Source organism: Podarcis bocagei (assembly GCF_964188305.1).
Source record: "Podarcis bocagei genome assembly, chromosome: 16".
Taxonomy (NCBI): Eukaryota; Metazoa; Chordata; class Lepidosauria; order Squamata; family Lacertidae; genus Podarcis; species Podarcis bocagei.
Window position 1 is genome coordinate 40,062,244 of NC_138142.1, and position 23,054 is coordinate 40,085,297.

The following is a 23,054-nucleotide window of genomic DNA, read 5'->3' on the forward strand; positions in this document are numbered from 1 at the left end:
TTTTGCTGTAAGCCGCCCAGAGTGGCTGGGGAAACCCAGCCAGATGGGTGGGGTATAGATAATGAAATTATTATTTTTATTAGTAACGTTCCTGGTAGTCATCCCTGTAAACTCCAGTTAGAATTATCTCAGGTAGCCAATGATTCCCTGTTTATTTCGTTAATCTGTGGAAGTGACTCCTGCAGGACAGTGACGGATGCCAATGTGGTCGGCTTTAAAAAAAGAGGGTATGAATTCATAGAGGAGGAGAAGCCTATTAATGGCTGCTAGCCATTGATAACCTTCTTGACTCCCTCTCTAAAAACCAGCTTCTGGTTCAGCGTGCAGCCTCAGTTTCCCATTTCTTACAACCAGTTTGGGTGGCGCTGGCCCTGCCTCTCAGCTTCCTCCTCAATCTCAGTGTCGCCCCTTGCAGAACTCAGCAGAGAGCAGGATGGGAACAAAGACTTAGAATCACAGAACCACAGTCGGGTGGGACCCCGTGGGATCATCTAGTCCAACCCCAGGCAACGCTGTGAAGAACCCTCGAAAAACGGCCACCCAACCTCTGATTAAACGCCTCCAAGTGAAGGAAAGTCCATCACCTTCCAAGGAAGTCCGTTCCCCTGTCTGTCTTTTCTTCGCCTGGCTAAACATACTCAACTCCCTCAAAAATCAAAATTACTTGACTCTGACTGTCATTAGTTGTGGTGCCCCCTAACTGTTGGGCTCGTCAACTTTTGCCCTCTCCCCAGTCCTGACGGGCAGCAGCCACCCCTGCAAGAGCCTGATTGGTCCATCTGAACCTCCACATTCAGAGGAAGTCTACCTCTGAAAACCAATTGTGGCGGCAATAATAATAATAATAATAATAATAATAATAATAATAATAATAATAATAATAATAAATTTCATTTATACCCTGCCAGAGCCAGGCTTAGGGCGGCTAACACCAGTAAAATGACAATAGAAACATAATTGGGGGGGGACGACAACCCAATTTAAAATACAGGTTAAAATGCAATTTAAAATGCAGCCTCATTTTAAAAGTAGCCCATAGATCAAAACCGTAAGGGGAGGGGAAAACGTAAGGGTCAGACTGAGTCCACACCAAAGGCCAGGCGGAACAGCTCTGTCTTGCAGGCCCTGCGGAAAGATGTCAAGACCCGCAGGGCCCTGGTCTCTTGTGACAGAGCATTCCACCAAGTCGGGGCCAGTACTGAAAAGGCCCTGGCTCTAGTTGAGACCAATCTAACCTCCTTGCGACTTGGGACCTCCAAAGTGTTGTCATTTGTGGACCTTAAGGTCCTCCGTGGGGCAGACCAGGAGAGGCGGTCCCGTAGGTCCTAGGGCTTTAAAAGTCAAAACCAGCACCTTAAACCTGACCCTGTGCTCCGCCGGCAAATAACCCACAATCCTTTTGAGTGCCTTTTAGAGCAAAAGCAACCCGGGTTCCCTTTCGCCCGACGGACTGGTGCCTCTGTTATCTTCCGCCACAGCGCTATCTCTCCCTGTGACCTGGTCCCCTACCCCACACTGCCAAGGATTTGGGTTACAGAGCACACCAGCCTTTACACATTATTAATAATTTCCTTTTTTGGCTGAAAAATGTGCCCTGTCCAGACCTCTCCAGCTCTGTGCATCCGCGACGCCCTCGCCCAGCGAGGGAGGGAACCAGCTGCCCGGTCAGACGGTCAGCAGCTGGGAAGGATCTCCTGCCACCCAGGACAAGTTCTTTCTGTGTCTGTTTGGAACAGGGAGGAAATAATTCTGGCACGCGGGTAGCCAATTTGGATCGGGAAAAGGCAGAGACCCTTTCCCCTCCTCTCCAGCAAGGCGAAAGTTATAGGAACATGATTGGGGGGTTTTTTGTACAGAGTGGTGTGGTGCAATGGTTAGAGCACTGGATTTGGACCTGAGGGAGATCACTTGGCTAGAACAACAACAACAACAACAACAACAACAACAACAACAACAACAACAACAACAACAACAACAACAACAACAACAACAACTTACTTATACCCCGCCCATCTGGCCGGGCCTCCCCAGCCACTCTGGGCGGCTTCCAACAAAATATTAAAATACAGTAATGCATTAAACGCTTCCCTAAACAGGGCTGCCTTCAGATGTCTTCTGAAAGTTGATTTTTAAAGGTACAGTGGTACCTCAGGTTACATACGCTTCAGATTAAATACGCTTCAGGTTACAGACTCCGCTAACCCAGAAATAGTGCTTCAGGTTAAGAACTTTGCTTCAGGATGAGAACAGAAATCGTGCTCCGGAGGCGAGGCAGCAGCAGGAGGCCCCATTAGCTAAAGTGGTGCTTCAGTTTAAGAACAGTTTCAGGTTAAGAACGGACCTCCGGAACGAATTAAGTACTTAACCTGAGGTACCACTGTAAAAGTAAGCGTGATTTTAAAAAAAGGTTAAAAATTATGATATTATGTAAACTGCTAAAGATGAGATAAAATGAAAACCAGATAGGGGGGACTTGGGGAAGCTCACCTAACAATGTTTAGAAAAATAAGGATAAGACAAGAATTTGTATTTTTTTTCTGTTTGTGTTGTTGTGTTATAAAATGAATAAAAAATTGGGGGAGGGGGACAACAACTTAAACTGCCATTCTTCTCTGGGAGGGACTTTTTTTCCATCTCACGCTCTTCTTCCATACGTGGAGAAGGAACGATGGGTGGCAAAGGGTGGCGAGTTCCGGTCCCGGCAAGGGCCACCCCACTGACGATGTCTCCCTGCTTCTTCCACCCTCAGGTCCCCCGCAGGAGACCTCGCCAGGCCACTGAGGACGACGGCCCCGGGAGCCGGGTACCCGGCCTGTGGAGCGCCTGGGCATCGTGGTCAGCCTGCTCGCAGCCCTGCGGCCTGGGGGTGATGGAAAGGACTCGTGCCTGCCAGTCCCCGTACCAGCGCGTCCCCTGGGCTGGCCGGCCGGAGATGGCCCCGCAGCCGCTGTACCCTCCGCAGGCCCACGAGAACCGGCCCGCTAGCCCTTACCCGGGCCGGCCATCCTACCCTCTCCACACCGAGGGCAGTGCCAGGCCGGGTGTGCCCTTCCGCGGCTCAGCCCTGACCCCCCACGGCCAGGCCCAGCCGCCTCGCGCCCCGCGCCTCGGACCCCAGAACCGCCACACCCGCCACCAGGCGCTCCCGGCCGAGGAACTGCCCTCGCGGGACACCGTCGCCCCCCAGCACGGGCGCCGGAGGGACCCTGCTCCCGCCCAGGAAGCTGGGGTCCACCCGCCGAGGCCTCGGGGGGACCAGGAATCTCGCCGGAACCCCAACCAGCCCTTCAGGCACAGTGCCGCTGCCCGGACCCCCGTTCGGGATGCCATCCCCTTGTTCAAACCCCTGAGGAGGGACAGCCCTGAGGCGGGCTTGAGCCCTGACCGGCCGCGCCACGGTGGTCAAGGGGACGGTGACCGCCGCGGCTGGGCTGCTCCTCCTACGCCGGAGTCGCCGGCAGCCCGGAGGTGAGTTTGGGGTCTGGTTTAGGGTGGGTCTGGACTCTGATTAAAACAAAATATGAGGCTTGGCCAGCAAGACTCTGGGAGGAAGTGCAGATCATAATCTGTCACACCCCGGCCCAGGTCCCTTTTATTAACAAAAGAACTTTTAACCCAGCGCTTGTAAGAACCAATCAGATTTCCTCTGAGCATTTCAAAAAACCCACCATGTGGGGACCAGTTACCGTATTTTTCGCTCCATAAGACGCACCTGACCATAAGACGCACCTAGTTTTTGGAGGGGAAATGCAAGGGGAAAAAATATTCTTTAAAGGGAGCGCTGAGCAGAGCCTGTACGCATCAGCAAATATGATGTCCAATGCTGAACAGTGATTCCGGATATTTGGAATGAATGTATATAAATGAAAATATCAAATGCTGTGGAACAGTGCTAATGTAATAATGTAGTCACATAAGATGGGTTTATGAAGCAATTTTGTATCCTCCCACCACTCTGACGAAGAATTCTACGAAACAGTAGGCAATATCTGAAATCACTGTTCAGTGTTGGACATTAGCTGAATACACAAAGCTTCACAGCTTGTCTTTCATCGTACAAAGTCTGGTACCTCGCTTCATTTAAAGATTTTCAGAGACTTTTAGACTAAAGATTTCATTTTGTACTTATTATGGTTTGAAGGAATTCTCTAAAGATTGTCTATTGCGTATGTACACGGCCATCATGTTGTCTAGACATTGCTGACGTTCTCTTTGCAACACAGGGCTTTGTTTGGTTTCAAATTCACATTGTGGCACTTTGCCCCCTCAGGTCCCGGGTTCGAGAAGCGATCAAGCCAGGCAAGTACGGCTACGGGAAGCTGCCGTTCGCCTTGCCCCTCCACACAGACGTGGCCGAGGGGGTCCAGCCCCGGTTCAAGAGGCACCACGGGGGCAGAGGCGGGGAGCCCCCGTCCCCGCCTCCCCCTCCTCCTCCCCCACCTTCGAAAAAACAGAGGCGCAAAGCTGTCCGCTCTTCCTCCCGTGAGGAAGAGGAGCAGGAGGAAACTGGTCGGGAGAAGAGGCCCCTGAGCTCCAGGGCGGAACCCAGGACCCCCCTGAAGCCAAAACAGCTTCTGCTGGCGGACGCTGCTGCCCAGCCCCACACACAGGCTGGTGAGGGGGTGAAGAGCCATTTGGCGCACAGCCACTCAGAGGTTCATGGGCATATGGCAAACAGAGGGGGCACGGCGGACACAGAGCAGCCCACGGAACCGGGTACGGCCACGCCGCAGAAGAGCGAATCTTCGGGGGAAGCAGAGCATCGTGGGAAGGCAGGAAAAAGCTCTCCAGGGTCGCACGGCGAGGCTCAACAGGCAGGGGGCGCCACAGCACCTTCGGGGAACCAGCATCTCCCAGAATCCTCTGCAAGGTCCCATGAGAAGCATCTCCCAGAATCCTCTGCAAGGCCCCACGAGAAGCATCTCCCAGAATCCTCCTCAAGGTCCCACGAGAAGCATCTCCCAGAATCCTCTGCAAGGTCCCACGAGAAGCATCTCCCAGAATCCTCTGCAAGTCCCCACGAGAAGCATCTCCCAGAATCCTCTGCAAGGTCCCACGAGAAGCATCTCCCAGAATCCTCTGCAAGGTCCCACGAGAAGCATCTCCCAGAATCCTCTGCAAGGCCCCATGAGAAGCAGCTCCCAGAATCCTCTGCAAGGTCTCATGAGGAGCGTCTCCCAGAATCCCCTGCAAGGTCCCACGAGACGCCTGAAGTGGCAGAGAGTTCCACGGGCGGCTCGATCCCCACGTCAGGCGGCGGCGGAGAGGGAGGCGGGCACCCCACAGCGGCCGTGACGCATTCCTCCTCCCAGGGGCCCTCCGTGGCTGGCAGCCCCCTTCCCCATGCGCAGGGGGAGCTGCGGCTGACCCACCACGTCCTCAGAAACAACAGCTCCACAGCCAAGAGGAAGGGGCCTGGAGTGGGCAAGAGCCACCGGGCCACGCCAGAGCCGCCCCACCGCCCGGAGAGCAGCTCCGCGGCGCAGCCTGATGGGGCGGGACACGCGAACCGCCCGTCCCACGGGCAATCCCGGTCGCGGAACCAGAGACAGAACGAGCACCAGGGGGGCGGCCAGGGCAGGCGGCCGTCGCACAGCCTCTTTGTGGACCAGCCCGTGGCTCCTCGTCCTGCGGAGCCGGACATTTGGCTGCTGCACCGGGGCAACCCTGTTCAGTTCCACGCCAGGGGGCAGCCGGGAGGGGTGCGCCCGGGTGGCGAAGTGCCGCAGTGGAACCTCTACTATCCTGGCACCGAGACCTTCCACTGCGAAGGAGAGAGCAAGCAGTTCAAGGCTTGCAGGCAAGAGGTAAGAGATCGGGGTGGGGTTTTTCCGCCCTATAGCAGGGGCTCCCTAATTGTGGTCCACCGGTGGCCTGCGTGCTTCATTTTAATGTATTTTTAATCTTTGTTGGAGACGCGGGTGGCACTGTGGGTTAAACCACTGAGCCTCTTGGGCTTTCCGATCAGAAGGTCGGTGGCTCAAATTCCCGCAACGGGTTGAGCTCCTGTTGCTCAGTCCCTGCTCCTGCCACCCTAGCAGTTCGAAAGCACGTCAAAGTGCAAGTAGATAAATAGGTACCACTCCGGCGGGAAGGTCAACGGCGTTTCCGTGCGCGGCTCTGGTTTCGCCAGAAGCGGCTTAGTCCTGCTGGCCACATGACCAGGAAGCTGTATGCCGGCTCCCTCGGCCAATAAAGCGAGATTAGCGCTGCAGCCCCAGAGTCGGCCACGACTGGACCTAATGGTCAGCGGTCCCTTTACCTTTAATCTTTGTTGGAAGCCGCCCAGAGTGGCTGGAGAAACCCAGCCAGATGGGCGGGGTACAAATAAATTATTATTATTATTATTATTATTATTATTATTATTATTATTATTTATTATTTGGGTGGCCTTTGACATGCCTGAAGAACAGGGCAGCAGTAGCTGTGAGTAGGGGCTTCTCCATCCTTCTTAAAATTGTTTCGTCCACCCAGAAAGTGAGCAGCAATGGAGCAGAAGCAGCATACGTAGGAGCTGTTTGAAAGGAATGAAAGGAGTTTAATTTTAATTCACAGGTGTATATTCCTTGTACAGTGGTGCCTCGCAAGACGAAATCAATTCGTTCCGCAAGTCTCTTCGTCTTGCGAGTTTTTCGTCTTGCGATGCACGGTTTCCCATAGGAATGCATTGAAAATCAATTAATGCGTTCCTAGGGAAACTGCCTTCAGACCAGGTCTGGGGAAAGACTGTCCCCGGACCTCTTCTGAAGGCTGGGGGGGGGAACAAGGGCTTTTCTTCCCACCCCCAGCATTTTAAAAAACCCCGGGACAGTGGAGGACTTCTCCGCTGTCCGGGGCAATCTTAAAATGCTGGCGGGCGGCATTTTAAAATCGCCCAGGGACAGCGGAGGAATTCTCCGCTGTCCGGGGCGATTTAAAAGCCCCTGGGAAGGCAGGCAGGGGGGACAAAGACTTTCGCCCCCTGCCCGCCTTCAGAAGGTGTCCCCGCCCCCCCGCCCCACTTCGGAACAGCTTTCCAAAGTGGGGCGGCTGGGGCAGGTGTCCCCGCCCCCCCCTTCGGAACAGCGTTTTAAAATGCTGGGGGTCGGGAGCGAAGCGCTGCCGACCCCCAGCATTTTAAAATCTCCCCGGGACAGAGACTTCTCTGCTGTCCCTTGGAGATTTTAAAATGCTGGGGGTTGGCAGCGAACGCTTCGCTCCCGCCCGCCAGCATTTTAAGATCGCCCGGGGCAGGCGGGGGGGAAGGCAGGCGGGGGGGGGGGAGGCAGCGCTTCTCCTCTGTTCCCGGGGCTTGCGGTGGGAGGAGGGTTTTTCCTCCCCACCGCCAACATTCAGAACAGCATTCTGAATGTTGGCGGTGGGAAGGAAAACCCTCCTCCCACCCCAAGTCTTCAGGAAAGCCATCCGATGCCCGGCGGCGGGAGGAGACGTCCCCCCCCCCCGCCGGGCATCGGAGCTTCGTTCCGATGCCCGGCAGCGGGAGGAGACGTCCCCCCCCCTGCCGGGCATCGGAGCTTCGTTCCGATGCCCGGCGGCGGGAGGAGACGTCCCCCCCCGCCGGGCATCAGAGCTTCGTTCCGATGCCCGGCGGCGGGAGGAGATGTTCTCCCCCCCCCGCCGGGCATCGGAGCTTCGTTCCGATGCCCGGCGGCGGGAGGAGACGTCCCCCCCCCCGTCGGGCATCGGAGCTTCGTTCCGATGCCCGGCGGCGGGAGGAGACGTTCCCCCCCCCGGGCATCGGAGCTTCGTTCGGATGCCCGGCGGCGGGAGGAGACGTTCCCCCCCCCGCCGGGCATCGGAGCTTCGCTTCCCGCTGCCCCCGGACCTCTTTTGAAGCAAGAGGCTGCGGGGAGATAGCGATCTCCCTGCAGCCCCTTGCTGCAAAAGACGTCGGGGGAAGCGGGAAGCGAAGCGCTTCTTCCCCGCTGCCCCCCGGACCTCTTTTGAAGCAAGGGGCGGTGGGGAGATAGCGATCTCCCTATAGCCCCTTGCTGCAAAAGACGTCGGGGGAAGCGGGAAGCGAAGCGCTTCTTCCCCGCTGCCCCCCGGACCTCTTTTGAAGCAAGGGGCGGTGGAGAGATAGCGATCTCCCTGCAGCCCCTTGCTGCAAAAGACGTCGGGGGAAGCGGGAAGCGAAGCGCTTCTTCCCCGCTGCCCCCCGGACCTCTTTTAAAGCAAGGGGCGGTGGGGAGAAGCGATCTCCCCGCAGCCCCTTGCTTCAAAAGAGAAGACCCGCTGTCCCCTGGGCAAGCTTCGTTTTGCGAAGCAAGCCCATAGGGAAATTCGTCTTGCGAGGCAACTCGAAAACGAAAAAACCTTTCGTTTTGCGAGTTTTTCGTCTCGCGAGGCGTTCGTCTTGCGGGGTACCACTGTATTGTGCTTTGCTGTATTGCAGTTTGAATTCCTCGGACTTCAAATTGCGGTACAATGAGACCTCAGTTTTCAAACGTAATCCGCTCCGGAAGACCGTTCGAGTTCCAATACGTTCGAAAACCGAAAACTCGACACGGAAGCCTCAGTACGGAAGCTGCATTGCATGTTCAACTTCCGAGGCGTGTTCGAAAACCGAAGCATTAATAATAATAATAATAATAATAATAATAATAATAATAATAATAATAATAATAATAATAATAATATATTATTTATACCCCGCCCATCTGTCCGGGCCTTCCCAGCCACTCTGGGCGGCTTCCAACAAAATATTAAAATACAGTAATGCATCAAACATTAAAAGCTTCCCTAAACAAGGCTGCCTTTAGATGTCTTCTAAAAGTCTGGTAGTTGTTTATCTCTTTGACATCTGCTGGGAGGGCGTCCCACAGGGTGGGCGCCACCACCGAGAAGGCCCTCTGCCTGGTTCCCTGTTACTTCACTTCTTGGAGTGAGGGAACCGCAGAAGGCTCTCGGAGCTGGACCTCAGCGTCTGGGCAGAATGGTGGGGGTGGTTTACTTCTGGGTTTATGGCGTTAGAAAACCAAAACGCTCGTGGACGTTTGGAAACCGAGGTACCACTGTAAACAAAAGTACGATATCCAGGAAGCAATAAAAATGCAACCCAAAATTGCACAGCGTCTAGCGCAGCGCATTGCGATCGGTACAAGAGGCAGGGGGGAAAAATCATTAAGCGGTCTGCCAAGACTTGTTTTATCATTCTTACAGTCTGGTGGCGTACCCAAAAAATTAGCAGAATGGGCTGGAAGTAGCAGGGGTGAAGAGACACTTGAAAGGAGTGGAGGGGGTTAGCAGCAAAGTTAACGGGAGGCTAGAATTAAGGAGTTTAATTTTAATGAATAGATATTCCTCCTATTGCATTTTACTCTGTTAGTTGTGTTTTACTGCAAAACAGCTAATTGGGCTCCTTACATCCTGAGTTCAGAAGCTGGTGCTCAAACTGTTGTTTATTTGCTGATGATGAGGGTCTACCCATCACACATTTAAAGCACGCTTTCCATCTCCAAAGAACCCTGGGAACTGTAGTTCACAAAGGGTGCAGGGGATTGCAGCTCTGGGGGGAACTACAGTTCCCAGTATTCTCTAGGGAGTGTGTTTGAAATGTATGGGGTGTACGTACACAGCCTAAGACTTTCAGAAACGTACGGTTCAGTCTCCTGTTTTTTGCTTGTCTTGTAAACAAAGAGTTTTCGAACAGTGATGGGAAACAGACCTCTTTGTTCAGAGAGATGGCTCTGGCGAATTCTTAGGGACTAGAGCCATGGGCGTTTGCATGGCTGCTTCCAAGCTTTCCTGTTTGGCCCGTTGGGACCAGACAAACAGCTGCCTTCAAGTTGGGGGGGATTATTTGTGGAAGAGGAAGGCTGTCCGTGAACAAGTACAACTTGGAATTAAACACACTTGGGCCCCTTCCTCTTTAACTCTGCTGGATCCTACTCCTAACTTTGAGCAATTCTGGAAGGCTTAGTGGCTAGAGCAAGGGTGTGTGTGTGTGTGTGTGTGTGTGTGTGTGTGTGTGTGAGATGATCTTTCAGAGATGACCTTTGGCTGGAGGCAAGCAATTATTTTTTTAAGAGATCCAGAGGGGCATCATTTGCTAGATTTTTCTCATTTTCTTTTCAGCTGCTCAAACAGATCCAGCAGGTTTTGGAATCTACGCAAAAGCCTACACAACCTGTTTATCCACACACCGCAAACCCCTCTTTTAAACCACTTTTAATGCACTGGGAGGAGGCGGAAAGGGAATGTTTCTCCCCAATCCTATATGACCTCTCTGGGCGTCCAGCTTCTCTGTAGATAATGCCTCTATTGTTACCGGCCCTTTGAAGTGAGCAGGAGATAAGCTTGTGATTGAATTTCCTGCTTAATTTCCCAAACCTCCTTTATCGTTAGTACGAGGGCAGCATTTTTGTGCTTTTTATGACGGGTGGGAAACCAAACACCAAAAACGTCCACGTTTTCAAAGACTGTTCGGACAACAGCCATTAATGAATTTGCTCTTAGAACAGCTTCTTAGGATGAATTGACCTGATAAAACCGGTTTCAAGGGTCTTAATTTCCTTTCTCCCCTCCCGACAATAACCAGAGCGGCCTTGCGGCTTGGAGGATGCGAGTTCGAATCCCTGCTTTGATCGCGAAGCTTATTGCATGCCGTGGGGCCTGCTTTCCTCTCTGTCTGTTTCTTTCTGTCTTTGACCTACCTGCAAGGTTGTTACATGGATGAAAGACGGTCTCATTTTGTGTGTGTCCCTCAGAGGCTAAAATCCAACACATTTCTACTCAGAAAAGACCCACTGGAATCAATGGGCCTGCGTTAGCCATGTCCATCAATTTTAATGGGTCTACGCTGAGTAGCGTGGGATATAACGCAATGTAAGGGCTGTACGCAAATGTGTCAAATTACATCCTTTCTCCGAACTGGGAAGTAAGAAGTTTTGCTATATCTTTTTAAAATCCAGGAATAATCTGACTCTCTCTCTCTCTCTCTCTCTCTCTCTCTGCCCGCCCGGCCTTCCCCCTTTTCCTTCCACAGCCGTGCCCGCCTGATCGACCTGATCCTCGGGCCGTCCAGTGTGCGGCATACAACAACCAGGAGTTCATGGGACGCCTGTACCAGTGGGAACCCTTCACGGACGGTAAGAGTCCCGCCTCTCAAAATTTTAAGGTTGCCCCAAACCTATTTTCCAATCGGGAGTGACTGCCCCAGCTGTCGGTCTGCTGCCTTTGACAGCTGGCCAGCTGGCCGTACATCTTGTGGCAGTGAGTTCCGCAGTTGACCCGCAGTGCATGAAGGCATGCTTCCAGCTGCTCAATGTTTCATTGCTATGGTTTGCATGGTCCAGAGAAGGCAGGAGCAGGAGCAAAAAGCTGGCTGTGTTGTGTTGTGTTGTGTTGTGTTGGTGCTGACCTTTAAAGCCCTTAAACGGCCTCGGTCCAGTAGACCTGAAGGAGCGTCTCCACCCCCATCATTCAGCCCGGACACTGAGATCCAGCATCGAGGGCCTTCTGGCAGTTCCCTCATTGCGAGAAGTGAAGTTACAGGGAACCAGGCAGAGGGCCTTCTCGGTGGTGGCGCCCGCCCTGTGAAACGCCCTCCCATCAAATGTCAAGGAAATAAGCAGCTATCTTATTTTTAAAAGACATCTGAAGGCAGCCCTGTTTAGGGAAGTTTTTAATATTTAATGCTGAATTGTTTTTAACACTTGATTGGGAGCTGCCCAGAGTGGCTGGGGAAACTCAGCCAGGTGGGTGGGGTATTAATAATAATAATAATAATAATAATAATAATAATAATAATAATAATAATAATTCTGCGATATCAATATGAATGATGAAAAGAAAAAAAGCAGATTGGCCTCGTCTTGTCTTCTACATCACTTCTGATTCTTACCAGTCAGGGGAAAGGATCAGGAGATGGGCAGAGCCCTTGCCTCGACTTTCCCCACCGAAATGAGCTGCGTAACAGTCTTGTGTTATAACTGGGGGAAGAGTATTTGTGGTGCAGGAGAGAGAAAACCCCAGAAACAATTTCAATGATTTTTTTGGTCATCTTGTAAGTCTCGCTTCTGAGATATTCTGTGTCCAGGGCGGATGTTTACCAGCTCCATCTGGTATGCAGCCTGAGAGCCTACCTGCCTGGAGACTGTCTCGCCAGAGTGGTGCATGCTCTAGTTATCTCCACTTGGATTACTGCAATGCGCTCTATGTGGGGCTTCCTTTGAAGGTGACCCGGAAACTGCAATTAATCCAGAATGTGGCAGCTAGACTGGTGACTGGGAGCGGTTGCTGAGACCACATAACACTGGTCTTGAAAGACCTACATTGGCTCCCAGTACGTTTCCGAGCACAATTCAAAGTGTTGGTGTTGACCTTTAAATCCTTAAATGGCCTTGGTCCAGTAGACCTGAAGGAGCGTCTCCACCCCCATCGTTCTGCCTGGACGCTGAGGTCCAGCGCCGAGGGCCTTCTGGCGGTTCCCTCCCTGTGAGAAGCATAGCTACAGGGAACCAGGCAGAGGGCCTTCTCGGTAGTGGCGCCCTCCCTGTGGAACGCCCTCCCACCAGATGTCAAAGAGAACAACAACTACCAAACTTTTAGAAGACATCTGAAGGCAGCCCTGTTTAGGGAAGCTTTGAATGTTTAATAGGTTCTTGTATTTTAGTGTTGTTGGAAGCCGCCCAGAGTGGCTGGGGAAACCCAGCCAGATGGGTGGGGTATAAATAATAAATTATTATTATTATTATTATATTGGCCAGGCTTAGATCCAGCATCTGATGTCCCCGGATCAGACACACCTTACCCTTTCGAATGTGCCTTTGCGGCCTTGAGGACTAGCGGCTTGCTCTCAAAGCAGAAACAGCTTCTTTGAGAAGCTGAGTTGCTGTGTTGTTGCACAGATGGGTACCCCACGCCTTTTAGCATATGACGGGGGCCTTTTCTCTCTGGGGTTTTGGCTTCGTCCAAGCCGCCCTCTCCTTAGCGGACAGCTGGCCTCTGCCTTCTCCAGCTCGCTACGGCCGGCAGATCTTGGCTCTGCCAGTCGGGTGAGATGCCAGACATCCCTGGCAATCTAGAAGCGCGACCTCGAAGGTTTATACGCTGCCCGCCTGTGACTTTTCTCCCCGCCTGCCCTCTGCGAACAGCAGCTGAGTTCTCCAGCAATCTCAGGGAGGGAGCTGTGGGGGGGTTTCTTCCCCTCTTTCTAAGCCCCCCCCCTATTATTTTAATGAACAATTTATACCAGCATGGGGCCAGTGGGTATTTGTCACTTACATAAGCAGATTTGGAGAGGTCACCGCAAGGACAGCGCGGCTTAGGGAAAAGAGCTGGAGCTCAGGCGATGCCAGGCTTGGGAGCGGCCAAGCTTGCAACTCCTTGAAACTGGGGACTGAGGATTATTATTATTATTATTATTATTATTATTATTATTATTATTAGGCCACACTCTTTCCATTCTGCCCAGAAGGGTCTCCCGGATTTCCAGACCCGTTTTCTGCAAAACCCTCCCGCTTAAGCTGCGTTCCTTGTGGGCCTGCGGAACTCCTTGCCACAGGACACTGCAAGGGCGGTGAAAGGCCGGGTGCTGCTGTTTTCCTGCATTGCTGCAGAGGACGCTGCACCAGTGGGATTTCTGCCTTTCGGGGAAGGTGTGCGGGAACCGGTTTGGAAAGTGAGGCGGGCGGGGAGGGGGGAGGGGACGGCAAACAGCCACCCCCTCATTTCCCACGTGTGTCATTTTTTGAGCTGATCTCATTGGTGGCCCGGGGCCAAAATCTGTATTTATGCTTGGAACGAAGTTTGTGTGTGAGAGGAACAAAATTTAATTATTGCCAAGGATTATATATGATATCTTATCTCTTCCACCCATCGCACCCATGAAACTGCTTTATCCCTGGGGTCTTCGCCCTCCAACCGTGCCCCAAACATTTGTGGGCGACTTGTGACGTAGGCAGAATGCCAGCGCCCTCTGCTGGTCGGCTGTGGAGAAGACGGCCGCTGTGGCCGCTTCCCTTTTTCCAAAAATACACAACTTGTCAGATCAAAGTACATATTGTGGTTTTGTTTTGGTTTTTTGCAGCAAACAGTTCTCGCCGAGCTCGAGGGAACACGGTGCTCTGCCCCTTCCCTCACGTCCTCCTCCTCCTGGGAGGACAGCGTCAGAAAAGGGAGCACTCTTGACATGCTCAGAGTCACACTTCTGAGAAGGCTGATCCTGGAATGGGCATCTGTCTGTCTCCAAAGACCCCCCTGCTATTAATGTCTTCAGGAAGAGTCTTAATCTTAGCCGTGGCATCTGCTTTCTCAGCCTTGGAACTCCTCGTGACGATAATACGAAACAAGATTACTCTGGAGCATGCGCAGAGTGCGTTTCCCTCTCCCTGGTTAGCTACACCTTGGGACGCAGTGATGCTCTTGAGGTTATGGCCTCCAGTCCAACGTGACCCCCAAGACCTCCATCATCAGTATTAGTCTTTTGGTTCTGGGATTCATCAAATTGCAGCCTTTGAAGGGAGCTAAAGGGTCATCCAGCCTGACCCCCTCTCCAATGTAGGAATCTCTGAAATTCTGGCATAATCCGAGGCCTTTATCTTTCCTACTATGCTTTGGGCAGGGGCGCTTTCAGCCTCGGTTATACGGCGATGGTACAAAGCTGCGCAGCTCATTTTCCAGGCAAGGGAAGTGGCATCTGAGCATGTACAGAGTGCATTTGATTGCAGTCTCCTCTCGCATGCTATCAGTAGGTCTTTCTGGGCCTCCAAACCTCTCTCTCTCTGTCTTTCGAAAGAGAGCCATTGCCTCTTTTGCCTGCAGCCTGAAACTAAATCCCATGCAAGCTTCCAATGAGCTTAAATATTCTTAAATAAACAAGGGGGCAGTCTCCAGACAGAGCCGTCTCGACCTCCTTCCTCCCCTCTGCCGGCCTTCTTTGTTGACGTCCAGAGCCAATATTTATGTTTTTAAGCACTTTGGGACGGGGCAGGGCTGGCGGTGGCGGCAATGGGGGAGACTTTGCACAAAAAGGCGCTTTGTTCTTCGCTTCCTTCGTTCGGCACAGCCCTGGCCGGCCGGGACAGAGGTCTCCCTGCTATAGCAAGGGAAGCCAGAAGGGGGCGCAATCGAGCCCTCACTTGCCACCCTCACTTGCCATTGCGGCCCTCGCTTGCCAGCCTGAACCGGCAACTTCTTTTTAAAAACAAAACCTGGACAATGTGAAAAACTTCTTCTTGTTGTTGTTGTTTAGTCGTTTAGTCGTGCCCGACTCTTCATGACCCCCTGGACCAGAGCACGCCAGGCCCTCCTGTCTTCCACTGCCTCCCGCAGTCTGGTCATGCTGGTAGCTTGGAGAACACTGTCCCACCATCTCGTCCTCCATCCTCCCCTTCTCCTTGTGCCCTCCATCTTCCCCAACATCAGGGTCTTTTCCAGGGAGTCTTCTCTTCTCATGAGGTGGCCAAAGTCTTGGAGCCTCAGCTTCAGGATCTGTCCTTCCAGTGAGCACTCAGGGCTGATTTCCTTCAGAATGGAGAGGTTTGATCTTCTTGCAGTCCATGGGACTCTCAAGAGTCTCCTCCAGCACCAGAATTCAAAAGCATCAATTCTTTGGCGATCAGCCTTCTTTATGGTCCAGCTCTCACTTCCATACATCCCTACTGGGAAAACCATAGCTTTTACTATACGGACCTTTGTTGGCAAGGTGATGTCTCTGCTTTTTAAGATGCTGTCTAGGTTTGTCATTGCTTTTCTCCCAAGAAGCAGGCGTCTTTTAATTTCGTGGCTGCTGTCACCATCTGCAGTGATCATGGAGCCCAAGAAAGTAAAATCTCTCACTGCGAAAAACTTATTGGCCAAGAAAAAAGTGGGAAGGTTGAGGAGGCAGCCTTGGGACTGCATATGGAAATGGGCTTTATGACAGAGGGAGGTTTTGCACCAAGTTCAAGGCGCTAGTCCTCATTTTTCATAGGAGGCACCTGCTAAAAGCTATGTTGTTCCAGCAAAGCCTAAGCAGGCACAGAGAACGATGAAATGTTATTTATTTCTTTTTAAGAAATAATCTTTATTAATTTAAATTACACACATATACAGAGAATTTACAATCTCATACTACAAAAAGAAAATTAAAGAAAAAAAATTAAGAAAGAAGAAAATATAGAAAAAAGAAAGAAGAAAAAGCAGATTTATGTGCATAAAAAAACCTTAATCTTCCTAATTAATACTTAAATAAACACTTAAATAAAAAAGACTTCTGACAAAACGAGTCTTCCAATCATTCTCATTGTACTGTTTATACTGTTGTTTTTTTCACACAGTTTTATATTCTTTAATAGTAGATGGGAAATGTATTTCAGTCAGGTTTTTAGCATATCACTGATTTCAACTATATTTTGAAGGTTTAAAATGGTTGTTTTTAACTGTCTTGTGATTTCGTTGTATACCTTTTGTAAAACACTTGGAGGGTCCCCCCCCCCCAATTTCCTTAGGACGCATCTACATCGAGGGCTTTTGCAACAGATTCGATAGGGGTTCTCCCGTTACTATTTGGAAAACTTGCAATTCTGCAAGCGGAGATTTTTAGAGATCTTGAACAGAGTATCTTTCACAGTTCCCACCAAACAATTGCTCAGCTATACAGTTGCAAATAAAACGTTTTAAATGTGTTTTAAGCGCAATATACAATGTGACACTAGGTGGCGATGGCGAGCCTTATGGAAAATTCAATGTATTTTTAAAAAGCATTTTCAGAAATTTTTTTTGCGTGTGTGTAGATTCCTCCTAATTTTTACCAAGATTCGCAAGGCAGGATTGGTATTTAAAAAACCGGCCAGAGTTTGCAGAGCAGCTCTGACTCCTCGTTAACGTTTTGCCTCGGTCTCAAGATTCTAGTCCTCAGTGTGGGAGCTTCTAAACACCACCATCTCCCAACCCCTTTTGAACATCCTTTCTTGCCCACAGTGTAGGAGATAGGCATGACAACCAATCAGTTTATTCCTTTGTTAATTTGCGCTTGCTTCCGGTATTTTCTGCTTTCTACTTGCAAATTCTTCCCTGGTTACCTGGAAAGGAGCCCACGATCGCCCCAGGCGACTAAGCAGACTAATGCAGAATGCGGCAGCTAGACTGTTGACTGGCAGCAGCCGCCGAGACCATATAACACCAGTCTTGAGAGACCTACATTGGCTCCCTGTACGTTTCCGAGCACAATTCAAAGTGTTGATGCTGACCTTTAAAGCCCTAAACGGCCTCAGCCCAGTATACCTGAAGGAGCGTCTCCACCCCCATCGTTCTGCCCGGACACTGAGGTCCAGCTCCGAGGGCCTTCTGGCAGTTCCCTCACTGCGAGAAGCCAAGTTACAGGGAACCAGGCAGAGGGCCTTTTCGGTGGTGGCACCCACCCTATGGAACGCCCTTCCACCAGATGCCAATGAAATAAACAACTATCTGACTTTTAGAAAACATCTGAAGGCAGCCCTGTTTAGGGAAGTAACGACTGATGTTTTAATGTATTTTTAATCTTTTGTTGGAAGCCGCCCAGAGTGGCTGGGGAAGCCCAGCAGATGGGCGGGGTATAAATAATATATTATTATTATTATTATTATTATTATTATTATTAGCATGAACGTGGTCCCCCCCCCCGATCCTACTGACCCCTCTACTTCCCTCTCCTCCCATCATGTAGTTCGGGGGTCCCAGCGCTGCGAGCTGAACTGCCGCCCCATTGGCTACCGCTTCTACGTGAGACACACGGAGAAAGTGCAGGATGGGACCCCGTGCGAATCCTCCTCCCAGGACATCTGCGTGGCCGGCCAGTGCCTTGTGAGTTGCTCGCTCACTCGTTGGTGACTTGATAACTTGGAAGGGACCTGTGTTTTGTTTGTTTTTTAAAATATTAAATTTTATTGAACATGATTATTACAAAATACATACAAATGCATACATACACATTTTTTTCAGATAAGCACACATATATAAAAAAGAACAAAAAAGAGAAAAGAAAGAAGAAGAAAAATTGCAAAAAGAAGGAAAAACTGGAAGAATCTCCTCCAAATTCACTCCACAAATATCTCAACAATAAAACTTCCTTGTTTGACTTCCATCGCATTACGCTGCACTTCCTGTATACATTTTAAGCAAATTTGCATCTGTTATTCCGTATTTTTCCCATACAAATATTCTAATCAATAAGTTTTCTAAATCTTTCATAAATCTGTTCTAAACACAACCAACACCTTACACTTAATCCTTGTCTACATAAATAATCACTTAGACATTTCCATTGTTTCTGGATTATATTTTTGGGGTTTTGTCTTATCAAGGGAAGGGACCTGATTTTTTTAAGGAGGGTTTGGAGGAGGAGGTGGCAGCACTTGAGAGAGAAGAGAAAATATATTTCTGGGCAGCAGGGGGACGAAGGAGGCATCAGAGAACATCTGGAGAACCAGATGTTGCCCTCTGTATGAAAGGGGAGACACCTTCTCCTCGCTCAGACACTTCAGCTCATCTCTCGACCTCGTTTCTCCTCTTTTTCCATGGCCTCGCCAGACCCCCGGTTGCGACGGGGTCCTGGGTTCGAATCGCACGCTGGACAGCTGCGGGGTTTGCGGTGGGGACCACACCACCTGCAAGCTGGTCGTGGGGAATTTCAGCGACACAGACGTCCCCATTGGGTACCACCGCATCCTGGAGATCCCGGCGGGTGCCACCCGAATCCAGGTCAAGGAAATGACCCGCAGCCCTAACTACTTGGGTATGTGTTTATGCCGTTTAGTCGGGGGGGTGGTAGTTTGTTTAATTTGGTGGGTTTATAAATCCGCTTCTTGAAGATGTTCTCTGTGCACACTCATAGAAATTCAACATTTGCTTTTTTAAAAAAGATTTTTATTGATACAACAAGAAAAAAGGGAAAAAAAACACAAATACCAAATTACACAAAGAATAACCATAGACACATAATTTTCTTAGAAAACAATAAAACATCTATTGGTCTTAACACTAAAGACCCAACCTCCCGTCTATTCTATATTTCAGTTTCATATTACTTATTGCCAATACACCCTTTTAACATAATTAAACTTACTCTTAATAAATCTAATTTCTTATATCTACCTTACAACTATTACTGAAGTTCCTCGAAATCTGCAACAGAATTTAATCTACTATATTTATTTTCCAGTTATTCTTTGAAAACCTCCCATTTTGAAACAAATTCCTGTTTTGATTTATTCTTTATTTTTTCTGATACACCACCTAATTCAGCATATTCTGCCAGCTTTTGGATCCAATCTTGTATAGAGGGGATTTCATTACTCTTCCATTTTGCTGCGATCAAAACTCTTGCTGCCGCCATCGCATATAGAAAGATACCCTTCCTCTTTTGTGGAATATCCAAATCTGTTATTCCCAGGAGGTAGGCCTCTGGTTTTTTATTGGAAAATAAAAAACCAGAAATTCAACATTTGGACAAGCGGAGCTTTTTACCAGTGCAGACAATTGGGCCATCTTGCGCAGTATAGCCTACTCTGACTGGCAGAGGCTCTGCAGGGTATCATAAAGGGGGACTTTCCCATCTGGAGAGGCTGAGGACTGAGCCCAGGGACCTTTTGCCCGCAAAGTGTGTGCCCTGCCATTGAGCTGCGAATCTTCCTGTAAAAATAAAGTAAGATTCTAGTCCTCATTGTTCTTAATAAAGGGCTGATTTCACTGGGAACAGCTCAAGCCACCATGTTACAAAGCTGGATGTTGGAACCGCCCAGTCAAATGGGCAGGGGAGAGTAATAAATTATTATTATTATTATTATTATTATCGTCGTCATCATCCAAGATAGAAGCCCTCTACCGCTTAATGTGCTGGTTTAGGGTCCTCGTATCTATGGGACTGCCTCTCCTGGTCTGCCGCGCAGAGGACCTTAAGGTCCATGACTAATCATAGTTTAGAGGTCCCGGGCCCTAAGGAAGTCAGACAATCCTCCACCAGGGCCAGGGCCTTCTCAGTGATGGCTCCTACCTGGTGGAATGCTCTGTCCCTTGAGACTAGGGCCCTTCAGGATTTAACCTCCTTCCATTGGGCTTGTAAGACAGAGCTATTCTGCCTGGCTTTTAATTTGAATTCAGCCTGATCTTTTATTTAGCTTCTCTCCCCTTCCCCTTTTATGAAGAACACCCACTCTGAGACCCCACAGCTAATTCTCCCCTGGCCTCCTCACTGGCCCAAGTAGGACCAATTCAGCCAGCTAGCCCTGGGGGTTATCTAATTGATTTTTGAATTTTATTGTCATTCATGTTTTTATACTGTATTTTATGCTGCTTTTATAATTAAGTGTTTTAAATTTGTTGTTAGCTGCCCTGAGCCCGGTTTTTGAACCAAGAAGTGCGGGTTATAAATAAAAATTTATTATTGTTGTTATTAATGCCAGATCTATGGGCAGGGAGAAGGCAGGCGGGCTGTGTTTCTCTGTGGCGGCCCAAGTGCACTCTGTACGGGCTCAGAGGCATTCTGCCATTCCTTCAGAGGTGGCTCCAGGGTGGGGGCCTTGGTTCCCTGAGTTACTCTGCCCTCCTTCCCATCTCATGACTCTGTTACAGGTGCCACAAAATACTCGCCCTGCGTTTGTAAGAAACTGATTTTTTTAGCGTGGCAGCGCCCGCACTTCGGAACTCCCTGGCGATTGACGCCAGGCGGGTGTCTTCCTGTCCTCTTTGCGGCACCTGCTAATTTTGTTGTTGTTGTTGTTGTAGAATGTTGACAAGCATTTTAGCCTTGTCATGGGAGTTTGATTTGAGCGTTCCGTTCCTTTGACCTGTTTTGGGACGCGGGTGGCGCTGTGGGTTAAACCACAGAGCCTAGGACTTGCCGATCAGAAGGTCGGCGGTTCGAATCCTCGTGATGGAGTGAGCTCCTGTTGCTCGGTCCCAGCTCCTGCCAACCTAGCAGTTCGAAAGCACCTCAAAGTGCAAGTAGATGAATAGGTACCGCTCTGGCGGGAAGGTAAACGGCGTTTCCGTTCGCCGCTCTGGTTCGCCAGAAGCGGCTTAGTCCTGCTGGCCACATGACCCGGAAGCTGTACGCCGGCTCCCTCGGCCAGTAAAGCGAGATGAGCGCCGCAACCCCAGAGTCGTCTACAATTGGACCTAATGGTCAGGGGTCCCTTTACCTTGACCTTGACCTGTTTTGATTGATAATCTTGTAAACTCAATTGAGGGGTTGTCTTTTTGAAAAGCAAGCTGCACCTGGAATGAGGGAATAAAAATAAAAATTGCAAAATTGTACGGGAAATTTTAAAAAATTGGAAGGAGGTAATGTAATGTATGTAAAAATCCTAAAATTAAAAAGGGGGGGAATAAAAATAATAAAAATTGCAATGGCGGTGGATGGGGGCCACAGAGCGAGGGGAGGAGGGACTTTGAACCGGCTGTAGCTTCATGTTGCTGTTGCCTCTCTCTCTCTCTCTCTCTCTCTCTCCCCCCCACCATCCCTATGCCCCCAAATCTCCCAGCCCTTCGGAGCCACAGTGGCAAATCCATCATCAACGGGAACTGGGCGGTGAACCCGCCAGGGCGCTACGAGGCAGCTGGCACCGTCTTTGTGTACAGCCGCCCAGGAAGCGACCGGAGGGAGGGCGAGTCCCTGACCGCAGAGGGTCCCACGACAGAACCTATAGATGTGTATGTGAGTACGCAGTGGGGTGGGGTGGGGTCTCAGGGAGAGGAGAGGTTGAATCGGGTGCTGCTTGGACGTCTGTGGCTCACCCCGAATGCAGATCTCTGCCTCTTTTCTCAATGGGGAGGCGGGTCTCCGCTTTCACTGATTTACTTTAAAATCCCAAGTTCCTAGTCCTCAGGACTTTCAGATTTCTCTCTGTTTTGTTTTATGCTGGTTTTAACAGGCATGTGAATTTATTTATTGCCGTAAGTCGCTTTGAGTTACTTTTGTTATTTAAAAAAAAAAGGCAGCAACTGATAAATTTAATAAATAATCATTGATCCTTAAGGCTTCTCTTATGTACAGTCACACCTCGGGTTACAGCGGCTGCAGGTTGCGTTTATTCGGGTTATGGACCGCCGAAACCCAGAAGTAACAGAACGGGTTACTTCTGGGTTTTGGCGGTCACGCATGCGCAGAAGCACTAAATTGCTTGTGCATGCGCAGAAGTGCCAAATTGCAACCAGCGCGTGTGCAGACACGTTGCTGCGGGTTGCGAACTCTGCAGGTTGCGAACGTGCATCCCGCACGGATCACGTTTACAACCCGAGCATCCACTGTACTAAGCTTGGATCCTAGAAGAATAGGCAAGTAGGATCCTAGAATGCAACAACTGATTGGCTTTCAAGAAAAGACCAATCAAGCTCCAGGAGGGAAGCAGAATCAGCCAATCAGACGGGACTCATTGTGTAAATAATGTATATAATAATAATAATAATAATAATAATAATAATAATAATTATTATTATTATTATTATTATTATTATTATTATTATTATTATTTATTATTCATACCCCACCCATCTGGCTGGGTGTCCCCAGCCACTCTGGGCGGCTTCCATAAAAACCAAAAATACAGTAAAATATCACACGTTAAAAACTTCCCTGAACAGGGCTGCCTTAAGATGTCTTCTAAATGTCAGGTATGTTGTTGTTTATCGTTTTGACATCTGCTGGAAGGGCGTTCCACAGGGCGGGCGCCACCACCGAGAAGGCCCTCTGCCTGGTTCCCTGTAGCTTTGCTTCTCGCAATGAGGGAACCGCCAGAAGGCCCTTGGTGCTGGACCTCAGCGTCCGGGCAGAATGATGGGGGTGGAGACGCTCCTTCAGGTATACTGGACCGAGGCCGTTTAGGGCTTTAAAGGTCAGCACCAACACTTTGAATTGTGCTCGGAAACATACTGGGGTTTGGGGGGCAATTCAGTCCCTGTTTTACAAGCTGTAATAAAGAGCATGAAATCACTACAGGACTCCGAGTATATTTCAGCTTCTATTTCCAGGTTGGAAAAGTGTGGTTTGCAAAGTCATAAGGTAGTCCAAGGATTAAAAGTATGAGCACAGATAGGAGCAGAGCCTTCTGTTCAATGCAGCTGGGCTCTCCAAAATGGCCTAGTCTATAGAGATG

General features: G+C 50.0%; 1 protein-coding gene across 3 annotated transcripts in view; it reads left to right on the forward strand.

The window, feature by feature from the left end:
- ADAMTSL4 (ADAMTS like 4) overlaps nucleotides 1–23,054 on the forward strand; it is an 82,787-nt gene that overhangs the window by 43,439 nt on the left and 16,294 nt on the right. For all 3 annotated transcript variants that reach the window (XM_081173451.1, XM_081173452.1, XM_081173453.1), the window contains 6 exons: nucleotides 2,750–3,468; nucleotides 4,271–5,807; nucleotides 10,988–11,090; nucleotides 17,630–17,766; nucleotides 18,493–18,697; nucleotides 21,444–21,616. In XM_081173451.1, the coding sequence (XP_081029577.1) occupies nucleotides 2,750–3,468; nucleotides 4,271–5,807; nucleotides 10,988–11,090; nucleotides 17,630–17,766; nucleotides 18,493–18,697; nucleotides 21,444–21,616 (2,874 nt within the window). The remainder of the gene's footprint in view (nucleotides 1–2,749; nucleotides 3,469–4,270; nucleotides 5,808–10,987; nucleotides 11,091–17,629; nucleotides 17,767–18,492; nucleotides 18,698–21,443; nucleotides 21,617–23,054) is intronic.